Source organism: Melanotaenia boesemani, chromosome 22 (genome assembly GCF_017639745.1).
Source record: "Melanotaenia boesemani isolate fMelBoe1 chromosome 22, fMelBoe1.pri, whole genome shotgun sequence".
NCBI classification, from domain to species: domain Eukaryota; kingdom Metazoa; phylum Chordata; class Actinopteri; order Atheriniformes; family Melanotaeniidae; genus Melanotaenia; species Melanotaenia boesemani.
Window position 1 is genome coordinate 13,731,687 of NC_055703.1, and position 27,272 is coordinate 13,758,958.

Genomic DNA, 27,272 nt, shown 5'->3' on the forward strand with positions numbered 1-27,272 from the left:
AGAAATGCAGCAGTTGACTGCAGTAATTAAATTATTGTTGTACGTTCTCCTTTTTAATTATAAAGTACACGTAACAACTAAATCAATGACAGTTTTCATAATGTTGGTTATAAACTTATTAAGTCAACATAGGTATAACATACTGCAATATTCTTTATTGTTGCTGGCTCCAGATAACCTTTTACAGCAGCGTAGCAAGCTTTTCAGGAAAAATAGAAGGAGAGACATGAAACAGAGATAATGATAGAGAGAACAACAGCAACAGGCTTGAAGAAGACTACTGACAGAGCACCACGTGAAGAATTAAGTGAAGATGAGGAAAAAGATGCCATTGTAAGATATAAAGAAGAGAAGTTTTCAGATGCAGAAAGAGGGACAAAAGCACACATTTTAAGGAATCTTGATTTAGATATAGATATATATCATTATCTTTGATATAGATATAGATACAGATACAGATACAGATACAGATATAGATATAGATATAGATATGTATTGGCCTTAGTAAATAGTACAATGGCATGACATGAATCACCAGGCTAAGCAATAGAGCTACTACATGTTTAAAACAGGGGTAAGTCATACTTTATTCTGTATGTTGGGAATTAATGTGCCAAATATGCATTCTTGGGGATTCTTGAGGGATATATGACAACTTTAGTCTTTCAGATACAACCCTCTCTTTTGTAAAGACTCTTTGCACCAACTGAAGAACAAACATAAAAACAATTCAACAATGAGGAGGTGTACAGTGTCTTGCAGAATTAATTTTGAACTTACTACTTTCAAGATTGCAAGAGATGTTGAGTTTGTTACACAGTATGTTTCATAGTGGCCAATAATTTTAAGTTTAGCCTCTTGACCTTTAATATTCAGAGGTTTGTGTGTATGTTTGTCAGTTTCCCCATAACTTTTAACAATGACATTATTCTTTGGAGGAAATGTTGAGATTTATTGTGGCAGACTTCTGTGAAGGTAAATGAGCTTTTAATTTTGTTATCTTAATATTTTATTTATTTATTTATTTATTTATTTTATCGTGGCCTTTATAGTACAGAGGGGAAAATATGCAGGCTCTATTTTTCTTCTTTTAAATTTACTCTCCATATTCTCTGAATTGGGTATGATACACAATAATGATAAACACTCATATACATTAAAGATACAATAAAAGAGGCAGGTTAAATTTCTATCATAAATTGTCTTTGGAATACGCTCTCTTGACAGAAAACGCAGCATTGACCCTAAATTTACCTTGCTCAGATAATAATCCTGCTTCATAGTAACCTGTTATGCTGGTTTAGTGATTAAGGGTGTTGAAGAATTTTTTTAAATGTTGTCATCTTTTGTTTTTTGAAGGTGTACCCCTGTTTTTGTTGTCATGATTTTTGAAATGCTGATGTTTTAGCGCATTTTTTTTTTTGCATTCTTTTGTGAGATTATCTCTCATACTTAGATATCCAATATACAGCTGTGATGGTTTAACTTGTGTAGTCCACCACGTCTGGCATTACTTCTTACGGTTAGACTGGAGCTCCCTCTGTTGGTTGAAAGAATTAGGGACCGTGACACAAAATAAAATAACAATAACATAGGTAATATGAAACAATTGCGCGTATACTTTACTCGCGTGGAATGTTGATCATAATGATTGTCAGTTATAAGGATGTATTTAAATTCAACATAACAACCTAGGTAACATTTTGTGTTCCGGCATTTTTTGAGGAACCACCCTGTGCTTGCGTCAACTTTTTAAAGGACCCCGTCTAGGAGAATGTCCATGCTCGCGGAGCGTATGTAAATTTCACTTACAATTTTGACGTTTATTTGTTTTCTTTTCCTATGCCAGCATTTGTTGTCTGTGTTTTCCTCTCTCTGGCATTAAGCAAACCCCACTCTCTGTGTTTTTTTTTTTCCTTTCTTGTGAAAATATTTAGGGTTTAGCATGTTTACTCGTCAAATACGCCGGTAGCTAGCATTAGCATTTTCCACAAGGCACGTGTTTCCTTCTCTATTTCGTGTCTTTATTACTGTCAGGAGCCCAATCATTGGCAATTGGGTTGTCATTAACAAGCGGACATTATTTTTAACTGTAGTATTTGCTTTGTATTAATTTGTGACACAGATCCCGTGCCGCGTGATAAAATAACTCTTTTCAGCTTTGATTCTTGTCGCCAGTTTTCCTTAACATGCAGTTCTTTACTTACTCGATCCTTTGAGTGTTGTTTGCTAAGTCTTCTTTGACATTACTGACTGTTAAATCTCCTAAGAATGGTTTGTGCATACATAGGCCTTCGTGAGCTTGTAGTGTGAGCTGTTATGTAACGTCATGTTGATGGACTGTTATGTAATAGTGTTGCTTCTGCTATGAATTAAGCTCGCAGGAAGCAGAAATGGTCTGTTGACCCCAGGAACAGCGCATGGAGTAATGATGACTCAAAATTTGGCCAGAAGATGCTGGAGCGGATGGGCTGGACCAAGGGCAAGGTGAGCAAAATATGTGAATGTTGTTTCCTTTTAATATGTAAAGCTAGGTGCATAAATATTTTGAAACAGACATACCCGCTGGTGCAAACCAGAAATGCTAGCTCAGTTTGAAACTGAGGGTGTCTGCATTCAAATTGTTGGAAAGATTTGAGAATAACATCTTTTTAAATTCAATTGTACCCTCTTTTCCAAAGTTGGAATAAATTTAATCGGTTTTCATAACTGAAAAGTTGTGTCATTGACTGATATGGGCTATGTTAGTTATATATTAAATTAATTTAACCAATAAAATGTCTGGAGTTTAATCTATGTATGGAATAAAATGTAAGCTGCTGTTATAAAATGACAACATGCGGTCAGAGATCCTCAATGCAAAAGAAACAGGTCATACTTATAGGTTGCAGAATCAAAACAAATCCATAAAGTAGTGTAGCAGGAGTGTCCACATCAAAAGCTGGGACACTGGATGAATAAATTCAGAAGAAGGGAACGAACAGATGGGTTAGGCAATATGAAAACAACTCGGTTTCTAATGTTTTTCTACTAAAAAACATGATTAGTAGCTGGTCAATGGATTCTAGAGTCATGGAGGCTTGTGCACTAAACCTTTTCTGCTCCGGAGCAGATAAGGTTCTAGGATACAAGATCAATGCATATAAAGCACCCCCAAACTATGATTTATTATTTTTTTCTTGTTTTCTCCCGAACTGAGTTTGAAACATACCAAACGTGCCAAATCACATCAAAACATGTCTGTACATTCATGTTTGTTTGCATTTAATTAAACAGTTTAACACTAGTTTAGATCAAATCACTGGACAAGTTAAGCCTTTTTTAGTTTACTATACAGTAGTCCACTGACTGCTTTTAATCACTTTTCTGTTCTTAATTTTGTTGCAAAGAATATATATGGCAACGAGCATTGGATCTGACAGAATAAGGCTTTCTGATATCCTTCAATGCACCAGCAACACCTTTATTTAATAAATTCCACAATTGTCTTATTGTCTATTATTAGAACTTGATTGTGTTTTAGTGATGATGCGGTGATACGGATGAGGTTCACTAACACATTTACATTGTCAGTATTTTTCCTTATTCCTTATTTTGCTGCAACAACTGTATTGCTTTCCAGCTAGTTGGAAATGTATGATTATGAGTAGTTAGTTGACGTCAGTTATTTGGGTTTTACGTAAACATGGATGTGTCCGTTGTCAGAAAACCAGGGTTTACCTCAAATTGGTCAATTTGGGTCAAATGGACATTGACAATCCTGCACCTGTTAATGCTGGGATAGGCTCCAGCTTACCCGACCTGTAATGGACTAAGCAGTACAGAGAATGAAGAATGACATTGACACAAAACAAGACCTGCAGGGATGTCCATGAATTTCTGTTACAGCATTTTTTATTTTTATGTAGACATTTTACCCCTTTGAATTGGTTACCAGATATAAAATGAGTTGACATTTTATAAATGCATTTGTGGAGCAACTTGGAATTAAATTTTAAAGTCTGCACTTGAATAGCTTGCCACTGGATTAATTTCAGATTTATTGTGGGGACCTACAGGGCCAAGATTATGCAAATTATGCCACCGTCTAGTTTTCTTCCTGGACTTAACTGAATGGAAACATTTGTCAGCATGAATTTCTTTGTACCTTCAGGGACTCGGCAGGAGTGAACAAGGCTCCACAGACCATATTAAAGTGAAAGTTAAGAATAACAGCTATGGTCTTGGAGTGAATACCAGCCATGAGGTGAGCACAATTGTAATAGAAGTTGTTTTTTTTTTTTTCCATCGTGTGGCTGAAGTTATCTATTTGATTGTGCCTGTTGTAACCCAGTTCACTCTATAACTATATGGCTTATCTTAAAAACACACAATTATTGTCAAATAGTGTATATTTATACATTTGTCATTTGTTTTGACATCTGTGTTTTTTGCAGGATAACTGGATTGCTCACCAAGATGAATTTAATGAGCTTCTTGCTCAACTGAACAACCACCATGGCCAAAACATTGACAATGACAGTGGTATGTACATGTGGTTAAGTTGTACCCTGTGTAAAGGTCTTTAAACCATAGTTTAAATGCAGTTGTGTTTCTCGCCAGCATGTATCAGGCTTTGATAGTGTTTTATGTTTGTTCATAGCTTTAAGAATATATGTATACACACTTCTTGATTTCACATTAATATCCTCTCAGTTTGTGGTTTCTTGTGACTTAGATTGATGCTGCACAAAGGCATGTTTAAAAATGTGTCTTTACCCTACAATGTTGACCATTAAAGATGAAGTTCCAGTTGTTACTATAAACACCAATTTCAGTTTTTGTCTGCAATCAAACTAATACAATGTAAAAATAGCATGTCAGGTTTTGTTGTTATGTTGGACAGTAGATGGCGCAACAGTACAACATTTAGTCAGGTTAACACTTGTGTTTAGTCTGTGTTATATACAGTGTATTAATATATTGTAATTACCACTGTGTCAGAAATCAAGTACAAATAAAAAGAGCTGGTTAAATTTGTGACTACTTGTGACCATATTTTCCTTTTTTTCTTCTTTATAGATAATCCACCAGATGAAAGCAAGGGGTTCAGCCTGGAAGAGAAATCCAAGACCTCCAGAAAGAGGGTCCATTACATGAAGTTCACTAAAGGTGGGTACATTAAGTGACATTTTGCAGCAGTAGATTGAGATGTGAGGTATGAATATCTCGTGTGTGTTTTCTTGCTCTCATCAGTTATTTCACTGATGACCCATGCAAGTAAATGCTGTAACAATCTTAAAGAAAAAAAAAACAAACAAAAAAAACTACACCCTTCAAAAAAAAAAAAGTTTCAAAGGAACAGAAAACTAATTTAAAAAATATTTCTTTCCCTTCTGCAACAACCTGAAGTGTCAGTCCAGCTTTAATAGTTCTCTTCCTGTGTACACCTGCATACCACCTATTCATGCAGACACCCTCTTAGACCCCACATTGAGACTTGTGTGCTTGTCTCAGACCACAGATGCCGATCAGTTCTCTCAGCTTGTGCTGGGTCAGTTGACCCGGTGAGTACTCCAAGAGGTTATTTATAGCTCTCCCCACTCCTTTCATTACTCTTTACATGTCAGGAAGTTAAGATTTGCTAGTCAAGGCCAGTACACTGATAGTCTGAAGAAGGAATTTAGTGTTAAACACCACTGGAGGCCAAAATTAATAACCTCCTATTTTACTACTGAGTTGTGATATTTGCAGCATAGTTTCATGACTACACACACAACTAATCAGATTTCCAATATATTCATGACATTGCTTTAGTTTACAAGTTGTAAATTTGCAATTTCTGTTTTCTCTTTTCTTCTCTCTCGCTTTCCTTTCACACACACATGCATATATATATATATATATATATATATATATATATATATATATATATATATGTGTGTGTATATATATATGTGTGTGTATATATATATGTGTGTGTATATATATATGTGTGTGTGTGTGTGTGTATATATATATATATATATATATATGTATGTATATATATATATGTGTGTATATATATATAATGGCAAATTGCAAATGTATATTAGTAACTGAAATTATGTGTCATGGAGTTCAAATCCACCTCATCAGGTTAGAACACTTGGCCAAACAAAATATCTCAACTTTTGCCTCACCTGGAACAACCTTTTCTATTTTACGTCATTCAATAGCAACTTCCTGTTTCCTGTTAGAAGCATCTGGTATCTCCATTTAGTGGCCCCCAAGAAACAACACCTCCCATGACCTATTAGATGACCCTGCCAGATAAGACAAAGACATGGGCTCTCCACCAGACCCTCTCACCCTGTTTTGTGGTCTTAATTTGGCAGGCTACATTAAGACCCTTTTCCTGACGGATGAGATGCACCTATAAAGAGGTGTTTAAGGCATCAAGCATGGACATTAGGGATGGGGCGCTTACTTTATTTATATTACTCCAGATACTTAATTTTTTTGCTAGTGTGTGTGTTTGTTTATGATCACACTAGAGTTGCTCTATATTAAAAAAAAAACAAAAAAACAATCATGAGCACAAATGTTTTTGGTCAACATTGAACTCCTGATCATTTACACTATTACACATTGCTCCAAGGCAGGACATTCGTACAGGGTGTAACACAAGCCAGGACCCCACCCCTGCTTTAGGGTTGTTGTTTAGTCATTGGTTGGTTTGTTTTTCTTTTATGTGTATATTTTAAATGCATGTTGTGCTGTTAGATAAAATTAAATTGGCCTTCTTGGAAGGGTGGGTCACACCGTTGGGGGTGCAGGGCGCCCCCCTAATATAATAGTGGAAACTATGTTCATGAAAATGCGGAACAACATTCTCAACGTTTTCTTTTCCAGAAAGGAACATAGTGACTTAATAACCAGTTACTAACTAGCCTAGTTGTTTACATCGTCCAACTACTGCCAGATATTTGTCCTTCTATGTGTTGCGCTTCATTTAAATGACTTCTCATCATTCAGCTGCACTTTGTTCAGGCAGTTCAAACTATTGTTTTTTGGGGTTTTTTTGCCAATGATTGTGGGCATTCATTTTTGAGTTAGATGCTCTAATGGCATCTCTATTTTGCCGTAGTAAAAAATCATTTAAAAAAAATTCCTGGATCCAGGCAGTGACCTGGATCACCCCCAAAATTTAATCAGTTGTTCCATTATTCCATTTCTGAGATTTCCTGAAAATTGAATCAAAATCCATCAAAAACTTTTTGAGTTATGTTGCTAAAAGACAGACAAACCAACACCGCCAAATACATGACTTCCATCTTGGAGGTAATAATTGTTTTTGGTCAATATCACTGTTTTTGAGATCATTTGGAGCCACAATCAAAACACAATATATTGCACAGCTAGATCACACACACCTAGATAAATCTATAAGGTGAAGTTAGTTCAAGTTAATTTACTCCTGTGTAAGTCTGCGTCAGTTTATATGAATATGAATGCATGCCAGGTCTATTTTTTTTTCTCCCTCCTTTGTATAAATTCTTAAAATAATCCATGCAGCCGTACATTTCTCTGCAGTTCATCACACTTGTTTTGTATATTTGGATGTTTCACCAATTGCGTTGATTGGAGGATGTCATTTCAACTAATTTGAGGACTTGGCTTGTCTCAGTTATTACATAATGGTGTGATGACCCTGGCCATTTTCCATTATTATTATTATGGTTTCCATTTCCATTTATTTAAAAAAAAAAAAAAAAACAGTACAAAGATGTAAGTGGTTTAATTATACCTTTTTATGAATTTGTGCTTAACTTTTATTTGACTAATTGCAGTTTGAAGCACGTCTGTTTAACATTGAGTGTCGGGTTAGGCGATATATCCAGTATACTCGATGTTCCTTAAAAAGTTTTACATACGATATATAATATGGCTATAATGTGAACATTGAGTATAAACTATCGCAGCAGCTTTTTAAGCACCCACATGGGATTTTCTTCGTAGTGCTTTGTCTACTGGTCGGAGTGAAGCTCACTGCACGGCTCATCCAGAAAACTCCTGCACGTATGCACATTGTTGTTTTAGGAGAGGAAAAACAGGAATAAAAACATGGAGGAGCATGCAGCTAGCTATCTTGCAAGCTAGTTTACAAAGCGGTAAGAGATGGAAGCTAAAATTGAGACGTCCATTTTAAGCAGTAATTTTCCTAAGAAATGACGACAATGACGAAGAGACTGATTGTTTCCCGATAGATATGAAGTCCTTAGTGCATTGGAGCAGGAAAATTCCTCCTACTTCTCCTCCAGCTGCTCCTATTAAATAAGAGTTGATCTTAAACCTGATATTTTGGTCTGTTTTACAGGTGGTTGACGCAGCTATTTCCAACATGCGCTCTGTCTGCTGGTGGTGTAGCTCACCTGAGTGTTCACACAGCATAAGATAAATAAAATCAGGCTGTTTCGTTTTTTATTATAAAAGAACAAAATATAAACCTGTTCCAGAGGAAAGGGAACTTTAGATCAGTTCTGTTGTGATCTGATGCGAAGTAGAAATAACCTAAATAAGAAAATAATATTATCTGAATATAAAATGACTGAATGAAAAATATATAAGATACTATTATACAAAATAAAATTACCAAACCTGATTTTCTATGAGTGGCAAGGGGTGCTAGTGGGGAGTTTGGGTGCTCCCTAATATAATGGTCAGGGAAACACTGGTTTTTATTAAATGTTTATGAGTGCAGGACCCTGGTTTAAAATAAAATGTTTGTTGAAAATGAAAAATCACAATGAAGTTAAATTGAGCAGAGTTTACTTAAATCCTACTGGTGACCTTTTATGAATGATAAATTTGAATTCAACATTTACAATGTTTTAGAGGAGTTTTATTTTAAAACATCAAGATACATATCGTGTATCGGGATATGGCAAAAAAAAAAAAAAAAAAATCGGGATATCACCCAACCCTAATTAAGTGCATTTTGGACTAAAGAGAAAGGTGCTATAACTTGGAGATTTGTTAGATTTAGATCAAAAAGTGCACAATAATATCATTAATGAAGAAAAACAAATCTCACTCACAATTATTATATTCCTGTCACAACTAAACTTTATAATTAAAGCCCTGCTGAAAATATTTTCTCGACTCAACATGGAAATGTTAGACATTATTTAGGGTTTATGTTTAATTTGAACAAATTTAATGCATCCTGCATTATTACCAAGTTTGAACTTTAACTTGGGCAAGTTTACATAACTTATCTATATGTTTAATGCCCAGGACTAACTGGATCAGATGATTGAGAGGTCCAGTCATTTATTAAGAATTGTGTACCTTCTGAATTTTAAAAGAATATTTGCTATTTATCTGTTTGTGACTTTGGCTGAATCTTTGCCCCAATGAACGCTCCTTCATAGCTCTGCATTCATCCTTTGTCATCAATAATTGAGTCATCAGTGCAAGTTATCAGAGAGCCACAACTATGCTTTACAGATCATATGGAAAAGCGAGCAGAGCTCCTTCAGTACCTGCAGTTTGATACATCGGACATTTATTCTCCTGTAGTGTTTAATTTATTTTTTTTATAACTGCATAACTATGAGGGAGGCTGATTAAGGAGAATTACAGGTTTTCAATGACAATTTAACGGTCCTTGGCAATAAGACACTACTTAAATCTGTTTCTACTCAAAGAAGCTGCAGCTGTTGTCAGGCAACAAAAGGGACGCCAGCACCTCTTCTTTGTTCAAATGAGCCGTGACTTAATTGGAAACTTGAGAGTTTTGTTATCACGCCCTATAAAGTCTTAAAAGCATCAGTTTTTGGCACACTTCCATAGTGATAATGTCAGTTCCTGAGACATTTGGATGATATAAATATTTGCCGTCTTCCAACAGTGGTGGGTGACAGTCACAAAATACTCATACATTTATAATTTTCATTGTCGCCTTCTTTTGAAACAGCCACGTTATTTGTGATGATAATAATTAGTGTTAGCATCCAAAGAGTTGCATGGCAACATGTAACCTGCCACGCCTCTTTGCATGCTTTCACTGACTTCTCCAATGGTGACTTCCATTAATGTGAGGCTGTTGCGAAGTTAAGTCTTGGTAATAGATTTACTGCGCTAAGCTTGTTATATGAGAGGCTGAAAAGGTCAGGTTATACTCCTGGTAGCTCTTTTAACGATCACCTGTGAGCAGGAGAGGTCAACCGTTTTGTTGTGGTTTCTGTGGTTTAGTTCTTTAATACCTGAATTTATACAGATTAAAGATATAGTAAGAGACTATAGTTTATAATGTACGTAAAATGTGTGGCCATATTGGCTTCAGCGAGCCTACCAAACACGGATGTCTCCCTTACTGTGCAGGCCGACTCCTTTTTTATTTTATTTTTTTTTTATAATGTTTTTATTGATATCGTGTTCATGCTAGTTCCCTCTTTGCCAGCACTCAAGATTGATGGCCTTTGTTTGTGGGGAAAGGTACCGAAATCTCCACTGCTTAGGTCCAGGCTCCACAGAATAAACTAGTAACCCAGTTTTAATTGCTGCCTCCATCTATCACCTGTCAGGGCAGCCAGGGTGGTTGATGCAGAATTTAACTCCCGCTCTCCGTCCACTGCTCTGTGTGGTGGCTTCATTGCATCTTTGAGCTTTTGGGGGAAACAGATTTTTCACATTTCACCCAAATAACAGGTTTTGACTGAACTTAAAAGATCTTTCCCTCCTAGAGATGTCCACTTTATCTTTTTGTTATTTTTTTTTATTACAATACACCTTCAAGGCATTTTGCTCATCACAGTTTTGTTTTTGTCAGGGTGTCAATGACTTAGTATGATTTGGCTTGTGATCTACACTAAGAATTATTGCCATTTTATCTGTAACTTTCAAGCATATCATGTAAGCAGATCCCAAGCTTCATCCTTCTTAATGACATCCGTCCACCTTTTGAGTGTGAGAACAGTGGAGTTCTGTTTCTTTTTATTATAACTGTTTTTATACACTTTTACCTGAAAGTCAGAAAATTGACAGGTACTTCCTTGTCCAAACAGTAGAAAGGTCAGGTCAGCCATAATTTTACTTCTGGCCTAAGTTCACCAGATGACAAACACCACAGGCCCCCCTCTTCATTTATTTTCATTTTCAGCATTCTTTCTTGGTTACTTCTTAGACCTGCGTGTGCAGTGACTTTCAAAGCCAAAAGCACGAGAGATAGAGGCTTAAAAGCAATAAATAACCAAATGTTATCAGAGCCCTGCTAAAGGAAGAGGATGCAGCTGTACGAACAGGACCAGGCTTGAGACAGACGACTGCGTGCTTCAGGAGTCTTTGAGGCCTGGCTTAAAAATGGGAATTCGGAGGCGTGGCGTGTTGGACCTTGTTGCAGTTTATTTTTCTTTGTTGTTTTATCCCTGCAGCATGAAATGGACCACACAAGCCTCCCCTCTCTCTTCTTAGCATTCACCTTCCACCCAAATTTCCCTACCACACACACAAATACTTTAGACTGCTGCCATTACAGGTCGAAAGCATGCAATTTATGTTTTCATTTTGTGTTGTGTAAAATATGCCAATTAGATGTCTACTCCGCTTTTCAAAAATCTGAAAAAAGTACTTCATTGTTATTTGATCCTGCTGTTGAAGTGATGCATGAGTTTTATGAGTCAAAAGACAATTTTACGTGAATTACTTTTTTCCTTTTTTTTCTTTTAGGAAAGGACTTATCCTCCCGTAGTGAAACAGACCTTAACTGTATTTTTGGGAAGAGGGCGAGATCTGCCACAGACCAAGAGCAGGTAAGACAATGAAAAGAGTTTTATGAACCAAAGTCAGAAGAAATATTGTGTCTAGCTTCAGATTTGCATTAAGACAGTTCATAACATTGCTTTCTTCTACTTACTGCATAATAATTATGATCAACCTGACTGGTCAGTTTTGATTTATCAAAATGCACTCTAGCCTATTACAAAAAGATTGTTGGACATAATCCTAATCCAATGTGCAACTTCCTCTTGTACTTGGACAGTAGTTAATATCTAAATTGAGCCGGCCAGTCTCTGATCTTTCTTAACCCAGTCAAAGTCACAGAGGAGATGGCATACCTCTGGCCAGGTGGCTTGAGCTTATCTGTCTCAGTCTTGGTAATTGCAAGTGACCATTGGTGCTGATGTCCTCATGGGTCATTTTGGTATCATGTGATCCCTCTGCTTCTGTGGACCCAGTTTCTGTGCAGCCTCTGGCTGTAGATTAGCCATGTCACAGTGCAGAGCTTTAACACTGCCAACAGGCCACTGATGGTGGCAAGAGCACCTAAATCCAGTTAAGGGATTTGCACTCTTACCCCTTCCTCCCCTTCTTCACACCCCCCTCCCCCTTTCTCTGCTTCTGTCTCGGAGCGTCACATCAGGTGGTTAAGTGTGCCAGCAGGCATTATTAAAGGAAAATCAAAATTGTGGTGAGGTGTGCAGAAACCTGAAGTGATGACGCTTGCAAAAAAGTTCTTTTTGCTCTTGGCATCGATGGCTGGTCACTTCAAACGTCACCTTGCCAGTTGACATTATGATGGGTCTCATGCTTTTAAAACATAGCTCACAGGCTCAGGCAGCACCAACTTGCACTTAGAGGCCAGTGAGGACCTTGTGCTAATGTAAAAATCCAACTTTATTAAATTCACCCTCCTATGGATAAAATGCATGTAATATGGTTGATAGGATCAGCTTTTAAATTTATATCTGGAGCCTTCTGTGCTTGTGCAAAACGTAACATGTGTAACATTTGTAAATACAATAATACATGGTAGGTATGTGATTGCAGTTAGAGCATTATTACAGATGAACTAATGCAGTTAGCAGACTAGATTTACGTTACCTTTAGCTGATTGTGCACGTTTACTAACGCTACAGACAAAATAGGTGAAACAAGCACCAACAAACCTTCTCTACATTTTTATTAGGATTGAAAAAATCTTCCTGCAATAAATCAGTTTTTGTTGTCACAAGTTTAACTAACCTAATCCAGAGAGCCACAAAGACAATGACAAATCTCGCTTTTGGACACCAGTGTGCTGAGAAGCCTCTTGCTGGCTTTCTGTGGTTATCTCAAGCATTTGGCTTGAAGAAATTGGCATCTTAAAAATCCATAAACTGTATTACAATAAAAAAAAAATCCTTTCTATTCCCCTGTAGGTGCTCAGCCATAACATCACAATGGCACATGCTCCCTAGCTGATTAACATTGGAAATGCAAGCTATACACACCATAATTTTTTCTTCTAATCATTTGGTTATGGGTTGTTATTTTTCAGCCAGAAGGGACACCATTGACCATATCGAAAACACCAACAATTACTGTGGCTTCCCATGAGGCCTTGTGTTCAGCTCAGCAACATCTGAGGTTGCTGGGAAAAGGTAGAAAGGGTGATTGACCAATCAAGCTCTCTGTATTTTGCCTAATCTGTCGGTGTGTCTATAACACTGACATTTGTCTCACAATGATTTGTGCCTATCGGCATCTCCTGTTAGTGCTACTTTGTCTATACACACAAATTATTCACAAAGAGTTGTATTAGAAAATAGAGTTTTGATATGATAGTGTGGTTGATTTGTAGGAGGCTACAGGAGCTCCTACTGATCGTATTATTGTTTATCTACATCCTGACGAAGTGAGGCCAAGAGGCTTGACCAAATCTGGATGGGCTTCTTCAGACCTGCCCTCTTTCCCCCTCATGAATCATCCAGCATTTCACCCACCACCCACTGCCTCGTCTCCAACCTCCATCCACCAGTCCCCCCCACTGCGGGTGTTTTCCTTCCTCCAAAGTGATGTTTCCTGCTCGGGCCTTATCGCTGCTCTCAACGTTTGTGAAGCAGACAAGCGCGAGCACACATGCTGTCTCACAGGCCTCTGTTCATCAAAGGCACCAGTGGATGTGTTAAAAATAACATGTGAGAACACAATATAATATTAATTTGTTTAGCCTTTAACTCGTACCAAATATGTTTTTACTGTTTTTTCTTTTACCTGTGCACAACTATGAGATAAATAAAAGCAGTTTGTTTAACAAGATGAATCGATGACCCTCATGTCAGCCACAACTTAATTTTATACTGTGTAGCCTGCAGAAAATGTGTGCCGAAAACTATTATTTACACAACTTGAACAGTGAGGATTGTCGTGTAGCACCTGTCCATCTACTTGGTTTTCTGTTATCCATCACCCATCCCACGCTTGCAAGCCTCCTCCATCTCCTGCCTCCTCTTGCAGCCCTCAACACAATTACTCACTGCATGACAAATGACAGGCTCTCACAGCCGAGATATCAAAAAGCCCCGGCCACTTCTAAATGAAGGCACTTTGGCAGTCCTGTGCTCCCTGTGCTTATCGGCGGGCGAGCAGTGCCCCTGGCCGTCCTGCACTCCTTCCTCCCCTTTCTCCACTACCCCTGCTCTCCCTGCCCTCCTCAAGGGGTTTAGTTAGGGGAGCCACATGGAGGGCCAGCCCGGCTTGATTTATCTCCCTTGCCCCTCTGCCCAACCACTCAGGCAGGCCGAAAGAGCCGACGAGGCTCCAGCGGGCCTCAGCTCGAAAGCCCGGCATTAGCTGAAATAAACCATTCTGCCGCCCAGTGAAAAATGTCCTCTGATTGGCTAATTAATCAGTCAAAGGGGAGCGACGCGGCTTGTGACTTGAGGGACCCAAGCGGGCGACCGCAGAGGGCCTGCTGATAAATAGACTCCCCGCCGATTCATACATCAACAAAAGTTAGTCATTTTTTAAAGCTGCCAGCTCAGATGAAAGGTGGAAACAAGCTGCAGTTTTATTTTTTCTCCTGCATTTCTTTTTGTCTTTTCATTTTTCTTTTTGGCAGGGTGACATAATTTTGTTTTATCTCTTCTGCATTTTTTACATTTTTAATTGTTTATATTCTTGTGTTGTATTTCCTAAAGCACTTTCTAATTTTTACAGTATTGTGACCTTAGCAAAGCTTCAGATTATGATGGACTATATGGTGTTTAAACTAAAAGGAAATAAGATTGAAGATGAGAAGAAAGAGAGCTGTTTAATTTCCATGTTTTTATTTAGTCTTCAAGATACTTATCTTTTTCCCCTCCCTCATGACTCATTATATTTTGACTCTGTGCCATCAGTGAATTAAATTTATCACTTTGACCTTTTTAAAAGCAATATTAAAAAAAAAAAACTTCCGCCTTTACACGGTTTTTAGTTTTAAGTGTTCTGACTACTTGAAAACCACAAACATTTCAGTATTTCCAGCATCAATCCACTCATTAGTCCTGTACTCCCTTAAAGTGTCAGATAAGAAAAATGGTTGAACATAAATTGGTGCAGGCCATGTTTTGACGTCTGAATCTCCAGTCAGACGGCGGGTATGGTGCGCTCTGCCCTCGGGTCATTGTGACCCCTGCGGCCTCTCCCACTCCCACTCCTGCTCAGACACAAAGGATGGAGGATCAGGCCTCATCGGGTGGCACCTGTTGCTAGTGTATGCTGCCCACGCGTCGTCCACATGAAGGATCGTGCGTCAGCAGGGTCTCCCCCGATACCAGCATGTTAAGGAATATGGAGCAGGCACGACACTGGTTGGGGGCTAGAGCATTTGGCAGATGTGTCGCCAAGGCGCTGGGGCGCTGATGGGCGGAGTCAAGTTGTGAACGTTTGCTGACAGCGCAGAAGTAAAAATGTCACTTCAGTACAAAGATGGCCTGTAACCTTCTCGTAGCTTACAGTGTACTGTTGAGGCCTGTGAACTGTTAGTTTTATGAATCCAAAGGAGTCAAACCCAGTCAGCTTTCTAAGATAGCAAAAGAAAGAATAAAAACCAGATGGACTTAAAGTTCTAATTTTAATCTTAAGAATGGTTTATCTATATGCCAAGAAGTGAAGAAATATTGCTTCGTGTAGCTTTATATGTTAACAGTTTTATTTGAGTCAGCCACGATTTAATTAATCTTTGTGGTGTGTTTGAGTCGCACTGTTTTCTATAATTAACTATATAAACAGAAATACAGCATCAAAGCCAAAATTTACTTTTTGGTTCAGTTGTCTATCAACTCTAAGCACTGGTCTGTTGAAAGGGCCCGCCGGTGTGAACGTGCATTGTTGCTGCTGTTTGAACGGGCCAACACACTCATGAAGGGTACCAGGCTTATTGTGATGCTGGGGTGCTCCGATTCATTGTCAGATAACATCTAATTGCCTCAAGCAAAAGTGCTCTCTGTCCTCAGTATGTTTGTTGATGGATACTTACTTCTACTGCAGAAAATCTCTAAACTTGCCAAGACTCCCCCACCCCCCCATACTCCTGTAAAGACACACACCCCACATTTTCCATTTACCTCCCTGGCAGTCCTGTGGACTGCTCCTTCTTGGCAGTGCCAGCTCACTGACACTTGCAGATTAGTGCAGGACAAAATAAAGAAAGAGGGAGAGGAGAAAAAAAAAAGTGTCTGTCTCTTAGTTACAGGCCTAAGCTACAATCTATGAGAACAGGATAATTACTGCCTGGTAGAGCTAACCGCCCAAAGATTTCCAGCCCTCTCGGCTGTTTACATGGGTAGTCTACCATTTAATCACTGACTCTTTATCTAATAAATCACAGCTGGGGAAAATAATCACAGCATCTTCCCCCCTTGGGGTAGGGGACCCCAGTGTTCATGAAGGGGCTGTTGTCGGCAAGCGCTTGTAATGTTAAACAAGCACAGGGCAGTCATGCTGCATGCATAATGTTGTCTTCATTTGTTACTTATGATAAACGCTCTTGCACTGGGGACAAAGCGCACTTTTTCAGACCTTTTTTTCCCTCTTGTTTAAATACAGCGTATTCTTTTAAAAAGTATATTGCTTTGTGGAAATTTTAACATTTGTGGGATTTAATGAACATTTGGTTTTTAACACGGTTATTTTGTGTAAACCTTATTATATAAGATAAGCATTTGAATGGCATTAGACGGTAGAAACATTACTTAAAAATATTTTGATGCTCAACTGAAACATTTACTTATTCACCAGAAAACAAGGTATCCACCTGTTTTTCTGTCCACCCACATCAGGGCTATGAAGGATGGGATGCTGGACTTGTGTGCTCATCAGGGAAAGACAGCTGGCTAATCAGGCCCTGATCCATAGACCCCGAGTATCACCAAATTTATTATTGTGGCAGGACAATGAGAGCACACTCATGCAATTACAGACCAAACCAATATTGGCGAGAAATTATTGAAAAAATAGCAAGTAATGCAAAGAGGCAATTTTTAAGAAAATGAATGGGCAACTGCAGCACTGTCAAATCCTAATTAACAAAATGTGGACTGTACAAAGAAATGACTTGGTTCTAACTTCTCATATTTACCACTTTTAATAACTTATCTGCATTTGAGTCTCCAGATTGGTGTTAAATTTAGCCAGTGATTTTTTTTTTTTTTTTTTTTTTTTGGTAAATGCCATCACACTTTGATGATTTGTTCGAGAACAACAAAAAATCTTTAGTTAATTGCAAAAGGCAGCATGTTTCTTTAATCTGGTTGGAGTTAGAAAAAAAAGTTAAATGTGACACATCTTGGTAGTATCGCAAATTATAATTATAATAATCACGTTCACTAGTTCAATCAATGCCTCAGGAAAATGGGGCAGCTAAAATACCAGCACTTTGATGGACTGGAACAGAGGCACACACAGAACCAGCTGAATTCTGTAAGACAAGAACTTCCCTTGAACTGAGTTTTCAACATTGCTGAATCGTTTTCTTAGTCTGGTAAATTTTAAAATGATGTATATTCATGGACATCCCTTTGACATTTGCAGATGATCCTACTCAGAAATGCTTAAATATCTGCAAAGAGCAGCTGTGTGACATCAAATCAGATGGCAGCAACATGTTTATCTGCTTGTGTCAGCTGTCAAAAATGTACTTGGTGAACTGTTTTTTTTTTTTTTTTTTTGTCCCAGAGGTTAGATTTCTTTCAACGGAAAGAAGATACACCTAGCTGTGCTCAGTTTGAGGGATAAAAAAAAAAAAAAGAATCGGTTCAATTTACAGGATGTGCCAGAAACATGCAGTTGTAAAAACCTGAAGCTATCGGAGCAACATTTGACTTTCTTTAAGTAATGGATAAAAAGTGCTTGCTTCCTCTGCAAAACCATGAGATCTAATCGGTAATACATGAGCAAAGTTCTGAAAATTCCTGCCTCTTTCTGCAATATTTCTTTGGGGGAGAAAAGTTTTCCATGCACTCCAGTGAACCTTTTCCATCATCTCAGCTGGCTTGATAGACTCCCACTGAATATGTTGGCCTCTGTGTCTTGGTACCTTGGCACATGCCTTGCCATTGGCTACGTTAGCGGGGAGAGATAGAACTGGAGTGTCTTGAAGGAGGCGGCCTGTTGAATGTCTTCCCACCCTCTCTTTTTCTCTGGGACCCTCTGTGGACCCTCCCTGTGTTCCCTGCCCAGCCCCAGCCCCCGCCAGGGGAGAGAGTGGAGCAGGAAAGGCCCGATAGCCAGCCAGACCGCTCCTCTGCTGAAACAGCCTTATCTCAGAGCTGCACACAGCGCATTGAGCGCATCCTTTTCCTGAGGTTCTACGTCTGGGAGGAGAGGAGGAGGAGGTGGTGGTGGTGGTGGTGGAGGAGAAGGAGTAGACACTGCTTGATTTTGGTGTGTTCCCCAGTCCTCCACTCTTCAATCTCTGCTTTTTTGCTATTCTTCTTTAGCTCTAGCAATTATGTAAACAGATTTTGCTAATTTGTTGAATCCCTTTTGCGATGTAAGTGGAAGCTTAGCTCAGCAAACTAGTGTATTTTAATTTTATTTATTTATTAGGGACCTTGTACAATTTCAAACATAAATGTTTTTATTTGATGTATTGTAGCAGAGTTAGCCTTAAGCTAATTTGCATCTGCAGTCTCCTGGCAAGGCCCAAAAAAACCCATGCAAGCGTATTAAAATTTGTGTAGAAGATGCATATATTTTGATTAGTGGAGCATTTTCAGCACTATAAGGAAATACATCTTTGACTCTCAATGCAAATTTATGTTTCAGTAATGTTAAAAAAAAACTTATATTTGCTGAGACAAAATTTCTGGTTTTAGCAGCTTTTTACTGAGACACCTTGTTGTGTCTGATGTTTTGTGTCTTTCTGTTACCAGTATAGATGAATTGCTCTGTGATGATGTGACCTCGCATAGTTAGGCATATCTCCACAGTGATGGAGGATGGTGTGCTTTACATACTTAAATATGCTATAAATTGTTTAAATCTCTTCAAAAATGTCAGTAATCTCATTCTTGGCTGGAGACAATTCCAAATACAGTGATGACGGAAAATGGTGTAGAATACAAACTTTTTTTTTTGTTTGTTTTTTTAATATTTGGTGGAAAATTGAAGAGGCAGATTGGATCCTTTCCTAATAGTCCCCCAGTATTGCAACTAAGGTGCAGCACATGCCATGGCCTTTAATTTCTCCATTTGTACATTGCTCTCACTGTACTCTAAAAAATTATACACTGGCTTAACTTTGAGGTAACAATTTGCATGCACCTAATTAAGTACTTGCAACTTAATTACTATTAAGTATATATCCAGAGACTTTCATAGTTCTAACTCAATTTAATTAGTATGGTCAACATGATTTGGATTGGCCTGAAAAAGCTTAATTGTGCTGATTCAAATTAAAATTCCTTTAAGGTTTTAGGTGATTTTAAGTTGTCAAATTACTTAAAGTTATTGTCACTTTGTTGTTTGATTCAGTTCTACTCAGAAAGGTCCATGCAAATTGTTACCTCAATTTTCTTTAGTACTATGCACTTATTTAACTTAAGTAAATAACAAAAAAAAACAAGTCTATTCTTTTGCTCACTTTATTCTAAAGCCACAGTGAAATGAATTCAAATAGTCAGTTTTACCCCATGTGCACAAAAAAAAAAAAAAAAAAAAAAAAACCCCAAAAAACACATTTTGAATATAACCTTAAAAATCTTGCAGTTTTTAGAAAAAATATCTTTGGGCTAGATTTCAGACCATTGAGCACAAGGAATACCCTCTGAAACACTTACAAAGGTATGTTTCAGCACCTTTTGGTAGCTGAGGTTTAAGGCATATATAAGTCCCATTAGCAAGGCGCAGCTCTGGGAACGTCAAGTTCTTGTAAGACTTCAGTTCCCTCTATCACAATTCTTGCTCAGGCTGAGTCAAATGCTGTAGTCCCTCCGATGATGATGATCTTCATCTCTTCACTGGCAATGTCCCATTCATCCTAAGTAAATCAAATATAAGTAAATAAATGTCAATATTTTAAGTCCATTTATCTTCTATACCTGCTGCATCCCAAATCAAACTATATTTACTCGCGATCGTGCCTAAAGGCACTTTAGTATCAAAGGCTTTAACCCATATTTTAAGGATATATATATATATATATATACATACACATATATATACACATATATATAAGGTCTGTACCTACCGAGTACTCTTTGAAGAGACTTTTCTTTGAGGTACGCCACTAAAGAACGAATAGCGGCCCTTACTCCTCTCCACCAAATCATCCTGTAAAGACAAAAACCAAAACACATCATTTAGAGGGACATAGAACTCAGTGAACAAGAGTTTACAAACCATCACCTTACAAACACAGAAAAACATTTTATTTACACTCCGTTTACACACATTACTATGAAATATAAATTGTCTTTTTGCCACAAAAACTAAAAGCCAACATAAAAAATGCCTGAAACCATTTAAGACTTTGTTCCAGTTTAGTCATTTTCACCAAAGTCTAATGTAATTCACATAAAACTACAAAGACTACAGAGATATTTTTATGGATAAATGTAGTCATTTCACAAAGAAGTCACAGTACATGCAGCTATTTAAAGCACTCAATTACAACAGAGATTACAGATTACTTTTTTTGCATTATCATAATAGTTAAACCAGGATGTGAAAATTATTTGTGCCAACGTATTGGGGAAATGCAATAATGCATAAAGCAGTTTTTTTTTTATTTTTTTTTTTTTTTAATTAAACCATAAACATTATGGGCCATGCAGTTGACTGCGTTTTATGAAGTCTTAGAAGCAAAGTCATAAACATGGCATAATATGACGACCATCTAACGCGTCAGGGTCACCATTTGCTTTCCTGTAACTGTTTATGTTGCCACATTTATGTTTCGTGAGCTACATCTAAACGACATGCTGCAGGTTTGAATTCAAATTTTTGTTAACATACCTGCTGTTGTTGCTGGAGAAAAACATTCAGTCAGCTTTAGTTTTATATTTGGACAAGCTCAACACTTGTAGTGACAACCATTGCTACAGGTGTTAAGTGACAACGATTTTAAGGTTCTAAAGTAAAACCGAAAACTTGAGGAAGTACATAGGAGACACTAGCTAACTGAAAAGCTATAAACTTTACAACTAGAAAAGTTTTCAGAGTTTCATTTATGGTGGATGCTTTTCAGCAAAACAAAATGAAAAGAGAAAAACAAAAGCAACTTACCAGAAGAACGTAGCACGAAATCAAACAATGCAAATGCAGCCTCTGCCGTCTTTCCATTTTTCCCTCCCGCTGTAGCAGGCGTGGCCTTGACTCCAAGACATGTCTGGGCAAAATAACCCCGTCCCCAGCTTTTTAGGTATGCTTATAAAATAAATGAGTTTCACCGACTTGTTGTTTTTTCCCTTGTTGGAAGGAGGAAAATTTGTTATATTCAAAATGTGTAAATTTTCAGGTTATGATAATTTATCTTCATTTCTATTTCTATGAACCCTATTAAAATAAGTTAACTTATTAGTATGTGTACATGCAACAAACAGTCTTTTGTGTTGAAAATATTTATTATTTTAAGCTCTACATACCAACCTCATGAATCATTTCTTAGAGTGTGCGAGTGAAAAGAAGTGGTTGGAAAATTGAACATTAAAGGACATCCTTGTGAGAAAACGTATCTCCTCCCTCAGCGAAGGGAAGAACAGACTGAATTTAGATAAAAAGACTTTTTATTCTAAAATTGTCAGTTTTCAAAATGACCGATTTAAATACACAAATGAAGAATTTTAATATAAAGACTGGGCTTGATATGATTTAAAAAGTTGTCACTTTTTTCTGAAGTGTTTTTAGCTTTTATAATGTGAGGTTTATATTGGGAGTTGTGTGCTGCTTCATCCACTAGACTACATGATACAGCAAAGATGTGACCGATAAGGGACCAGGGAAAGGAAGACACAGCTGGAAATTGAGAAACATCTCAAACTGCGACGTAGTTTCGTAGTAACATGTTGCCAAGAGAGATCTCCAGGGCTGCCAGTAGTGCTGACTGGATCTGTGTGTGTTTACATCTACACTAAGTGTGTGTCCAGCCTCTGCTCAGCACAGCACTTCTCTTGCTGTCGGATCAGAGTCTAATGGAGATCCCCAGGCAGTGAGGAAGAACCACATACCAAGCTCAAGCCACCTTTCCCTGATGATGAAGATGATGTTTCTCTCTGTCACTCTCCCCTCTTTCTTCCCTCGCTCATTCACCCTCTCCCTCTCCTGAGAGTAATTTCACAGGCAGTTCTAAAGTGGCCCCCAGCCATCTTCCCAAATCCCAGTTACATGTTGTTTGGCGCTGTCAGCTCTAAGCCCCATCTCCACTCTCCCTAGCAGAGAGGATGCCATTGTGCGGTAACAGGGAGTATAGATTTTCTCCGGGAGGTTGGAAAGTTTTGTTTAATGGCACCTCACCTGAAGGACCTTATCCTCCTTGTTAGAAGTTGTGGTTATTTCCAGTCGAGGTCTTGGACCATGAAAAACTTTTCGGTCCTGGTTCAGCTTCACCTAAATTAACTTAACAATGGTTCTTCCCTTTTTTGAGAACATATTGATTTTCTTTTAGTTTGCATAAACTAAACTAGATTTTTCTTTTAAACAATAAGCAACCAAGTTTTTAGCCCCTTCAAATACAACGCTGTGTACCGGCACTACCACAAGCCAGAGATGAAGTTCATCACCCTTCAGTTGCCTCTAGATCTGCATTGTTTTATATGGTCATCAGTTAGTCTGTCTCAGTACTGATGCTCAAGTGTAATCGCAATGTAAAAGCTTAAAGGCCAAACCAGGAGGAGAATCCACACAACTGTGTTTTCAATTTATCTCTAATCTTTAGGGTTTGAAAAATGCCATCCACTCCAGCATCTGAGTTAATACACAGAGCGGCAGTATTGTTTAGTGCGACTCCAGAGGAGCTTCTGTATTCTTCTGGACAAATCATTATGCATTGAGTAGGCCATTAGGAAAATGAAGACAAATGGGTCACATGGGTGAGGTGACAAATTGTTCATGCTGTGGAGTTAAAATCAGGACTGTGTTGTACTTCACCGTTGTAAAGTTGGCCTTGTTTAAGCTGTACCTTTTTTAAGGCTGGAGAGAAGATCATGAAACCAGACTTGTGAGCTTAAATTAACAATCATGATACCAAGTCTGTCTCCTCAAATAAACAAGGTTGTATATAAACAGAAGAACTTGATTGACCTTCATTGTCATCTGGCTGAAAAATGCACACAGTTGCTTAAAGTTTGCAGTAAGAACATTGTAGATATTTCAATTCTACGTGAGTTTTAGGAGCAGTTTGACTGAGATTTAGCTTTATACTTATATTAAATACATCTTTAAATAGCTAAATAAAATTAGGCGTCTGCCCACAATCAACAATAATCTGTTTGCTGGAAAACTGTTTTGCCAGATGATCCCCTTTAGGTTGAGATGTTACAGCTGATAAAAGCTCACTGAAGACCTGAGGGGCACAGTGACTCAAACAGTAGGCTCATTGCTGTATTATTACCTCTTTAGTTTGTCCACCTACTCAACCTCACAGCCTAACTGCACCTGAATCTGCAACTTGATCCTTTGTGGGGTTATTGTTGGAGTCAAGTCTCATAAAAAAAAGTATTGGCACATTGATACAGAAAGGTTTACATCTTAAGTGGTAACCACGAGGAAAAGGATGCTTTCTTAAAGCCTACTCTGTTTGCCAATGTTGTCACTTTTGCCATTAACCATTTCAGTTCAGATATCCGTTCAATTGGAGAGGGGAAGTTGGTCACCAGTGAATTGGTTTACATTGATTGATTAGACTTAATCTTATTTTAATCTTGTCATCTACTTTTATTTAATCTGTCTTTATCTGTCTCTTGTTCTGCTAGTGAGGAGCTATTACAGAGATGTCAGGAGCTGACTGTGCAAAAAAAAAACACTGCTGGATGTGTGGAGCTTCAAAATTTAAGAAATGGATAAATGTCAGAAATGTAACAGTTAAGCTGACGGTGCTTATTTTAAAGCTTTAACATCTATTGTTACCTCAGCATCCTATTTTGGGTTTGTCACTCTGTTTTGTTTTAGTCTTTGCCAGGTGATTGACAGCCCTTTAAGCTCCCTGGTATACCATTGTGTGCGATCATCTGTGTTCTGTAAATGCTCCATCAAAGCCTAACCATCTTCTCTTCCTGTTTTTCTGGTTTAGGAGAGTAACAGCAGTGATTCTCAGGGTGAGATAGAAGAGAGTGGAACTCTTGCTACTTCTGAACTGGATACAGAGTCCATCACCAAGACTGTGAAGAGTACTCTGACCATGCAGGAGTATTTCGCACAGCGAATGGCTCAGTTGAAGAAGGCTCGTAGAGCTTCAAGTACATCATCTTCAGTGGAGGCAGAATCTACAGAAACATCAAGGCCAACTGAGGAACTCATTTATGTCCACAACAGCAGTGATGAATCAGAAGAGACCAAAAGGAAAAAGAAGAAGAAGAAGAAGAACAGAAAGCCTGCAGAGGATGTGGAAATAACAGAAGAGAAGTGCAGCACTCCCATTGTAGTAAATGACAAAGAAAACCAGGAGAGTTTAAGGAAGAAGAAGAAGAAGAGGAAAATGGCCAAAAACGATAATGATGGAAATGAGGAATGTAGCTCTACACAGTGTTTGGAGCTGGACTGCGAAAAACTGCCTCCCTCTAAGAAGAAAAATCTCAAAAAGCACAAAGAAAGTGAGTCGTTAAATGGACACCATCCAGCTGAGAATGAAACTGAAGAGTCGGAAGTTACACAGAAGGAGAGCCACAGAGAGGAGGGCAGTGTAGTAAAAGATGAGAGGGAGGTGGTGAGGAAGAAGTCCAAAAAGAAGAAAAGAAAGACAGAAAATCAAGAATAAGTTGAATTTCATGGCAAGGTGAAATCCCTCAGACATACAGATGACATCATACTCTCGTTCTAAAGTCACATTTATGAGGTTAACGTATCAAAACTGATTAAACCGGTTGTACATGTAGGTGATGAAGACCTGGAGATCCTCATACAAGCTTGACTGCTGTAATGTTGGCATCTGGGATTGTAATTCTTCTTTAATCTGTTTGATCTATCAGTTTCAGACTATCTGGATGTCCCCACACTATCTAAAGTTTAATACAACATCAGGGACTGATGTCGTATGCTAACAAGTGTTATTCAGATAAAAGGATAAAAACTTGACTATAAGTTCCTTCTGTATTTCATTTAGTTTAATTTTTTTCTCATTTTTCAGACAATGCAACTTGGTGTGCATGCATTACTATTTATTGGAGCAAAATATCTGCTTGTGTTTTTTTTTTTTTAACCCAGACAATTAATTGTGCGTATCGGATAGTTTTCAGTAAAAAAAATGCAATCTGAAAAGTGTCTGTTTGATATATGACAGATGAAATTTGATGTTTGGACAGTGATGTGCTAACAGTCTTAACACTTATGAGCTCTTGGAAATCAGAAGCGATATTTCACCTGGATGAACCCTTTTTAAAAAAAATAAATATGATTGTGCACATTTGTTTATTTTTTCTTTCTAGGATGAAATGAAATAGAGATGAATGGAAAGCACCAAAGTGGTGAGAAGGAAAAAAAAAAGTTAAAAGGAAATATGCAAGCTAATTCACCATAGAGGTAATCCACAGATTTACACATGGAGTCAAATGACTGCTCAGTCATCCTTTCCATTTGTAGGTGTGACATGTTGTGAAATGATCTCCAGCTTTACTGATAAACTTGTAACAAGCCTTTCTGGTTCAGCAGTTGAGTGTTGTGAGTCACAGGAGGAAAAGGAGCACTACCCAGTATAAAGATCATCATGCTGCATTCCTTACCACTGTTTTGAGTATGGATGAAAACTGGATATATAAAGCGTGCACACCCCTATTAAAATGGCAGGTTTTTGTGATGTAAATTAAACCACATACAAAAACTTTTTGTACCTTTTTAATGTGACCTATAATTTGTCCAATGGAAAAAATAAAAAATGTTCAATTAGCTGGTTGCGCAAGTTGTGCATCTTAAACTAAACTCACTGAAGCATCTTTTGATTTAATCACATCATTCAGTCTTATTGGGTTTACACCTGGCATCAACTAAAGAGGCTGATTATCCCTAAGTAAAGTTCAGTTACTCAGTTACCTGTTACACCAAAAACCAAGCCCAGAGTGCATTGTGGAAAGATATCTGACAGGGAAAGGATACAAAAAAAAGGAGGGGGCATTGAAAATATCTCGGACGCAGTGAAAACAGACACCAAAAACTGGAGAAAATATGGGGCATTAGTGACATTGCTAAGAACTAAAAATTTATGAGCACTGGTCAGGGAGTGCTGTCAAGACTTAAAACAACACTGAAAGAGCAACATGGATTTCTGGCTGTATACCACTTGTGATAACAATCTCCTATATTCTCCATACACTCACCAGCTACTTTATTAGGTAAACCTGTTAAATTGCCTAAGACAAATTGCAACACAAATCAGCCAATCGCATTTCAGCAACTCAAGCATTTAGGCATGCACACATGATCAAGATGACATCAAACAGCATCAAAATAGGGACAAAAAGGAGGTTTAATTGACTTTGAATGTGACATAATTGTGCTGTATGAGCTGGTCTGACTATTTCAGAAACTGTTGATCTACTTGGATTTTGATGCAGTGAATGGTTTAAAAACTAGAAAATACCCAGTGAGCCGCCATTGTTTTGATGAAGATGCCACAAGGAGAATGGGCAAAAAAAACAAAAAAAAAAAAAACAACAGTAACTCAATCACCCCTTTCAACCAAGGTATGGAGAATACTACCGCTAAACATACAACACATTGAACAGGAAACCAAGGCTATGTTTGCACAAACTTCCCAAAATTGGAGAAAAGAGAATGGAGACTTCACCAGATCTTGGTCCAATAGAGCAGCTTTGGGTAGTGGTGAAACAGAAGATTCTCATAGTTTTGCAGTTGCC

At 37.9% G+C, this 27,272-nt stretch overlaps 1 protein-coding gene and 1 long non-coding RNA gene across 2 annotated transcripts; one reads left to right on the plus strand and one right to left on the minus strand.

The window, feature by feature from the left end:
* Positions 1–1,696: 1,696 nt before the first annotated feature.
* On the plus strand, positions 1,697–25,823 carry pinx1 (PIN2 (TERF1) interacting telomerase inhibitor 1). Its single transcript, XM_041975741.1, has 7 exons — positions 1,697–1,793; positions 2,378–2,487; positions 4,154–4,246; positions 4,437–4,524; positions 5,062–5,151; positions 11,692–11,774; positions 24,497–25,823. The coding sequence occupies exons 1-7, from the start codon at positions 1,775–1,777 to the stop codon at positions 25,178–25,180; spliced, it is 1,167 nt and encodes a 388-aa protein (XP_041831675.1). The 5' UTR covers positions 1,697–1,774; the 3' UTR covers positions 25,181–25,823.
* LOC121633607 lies at positions 19,354–21,593 on the minus strand. Its single transcript, XR_006009094.1, has 3 exons — positions 21,496–21,593; positions 20,459–20,541; positions 19,354–20,248 (listed from the first exon to the last, which is right to left on the minus strand). It is a non-coding gene; the product is annotated as an uncharacterized LOC121633607 (long non-coding RNA).
* Positions 25,824–27,272: the final 1,449 nt, after the last annotated feature.

Coding starts and splice junctions, on each gene's coding strand:
- pinx1 (XM_041975741.1), top strand. Junction 2,488..4,153: donor TGGGCTGGACCAAGGGCAAG/GTGAGCAAAATA, acceptor TTGTACCTTCAG/GGACTCGGCAGGAGTGAACA. Junction 11,775..24,496: donor CTGCCACAGACCAAGAGCAG/GTAAGACAATGA, acceptor TTTCTGGTTTAG/GAGAGTAACAGCAGTGATTC.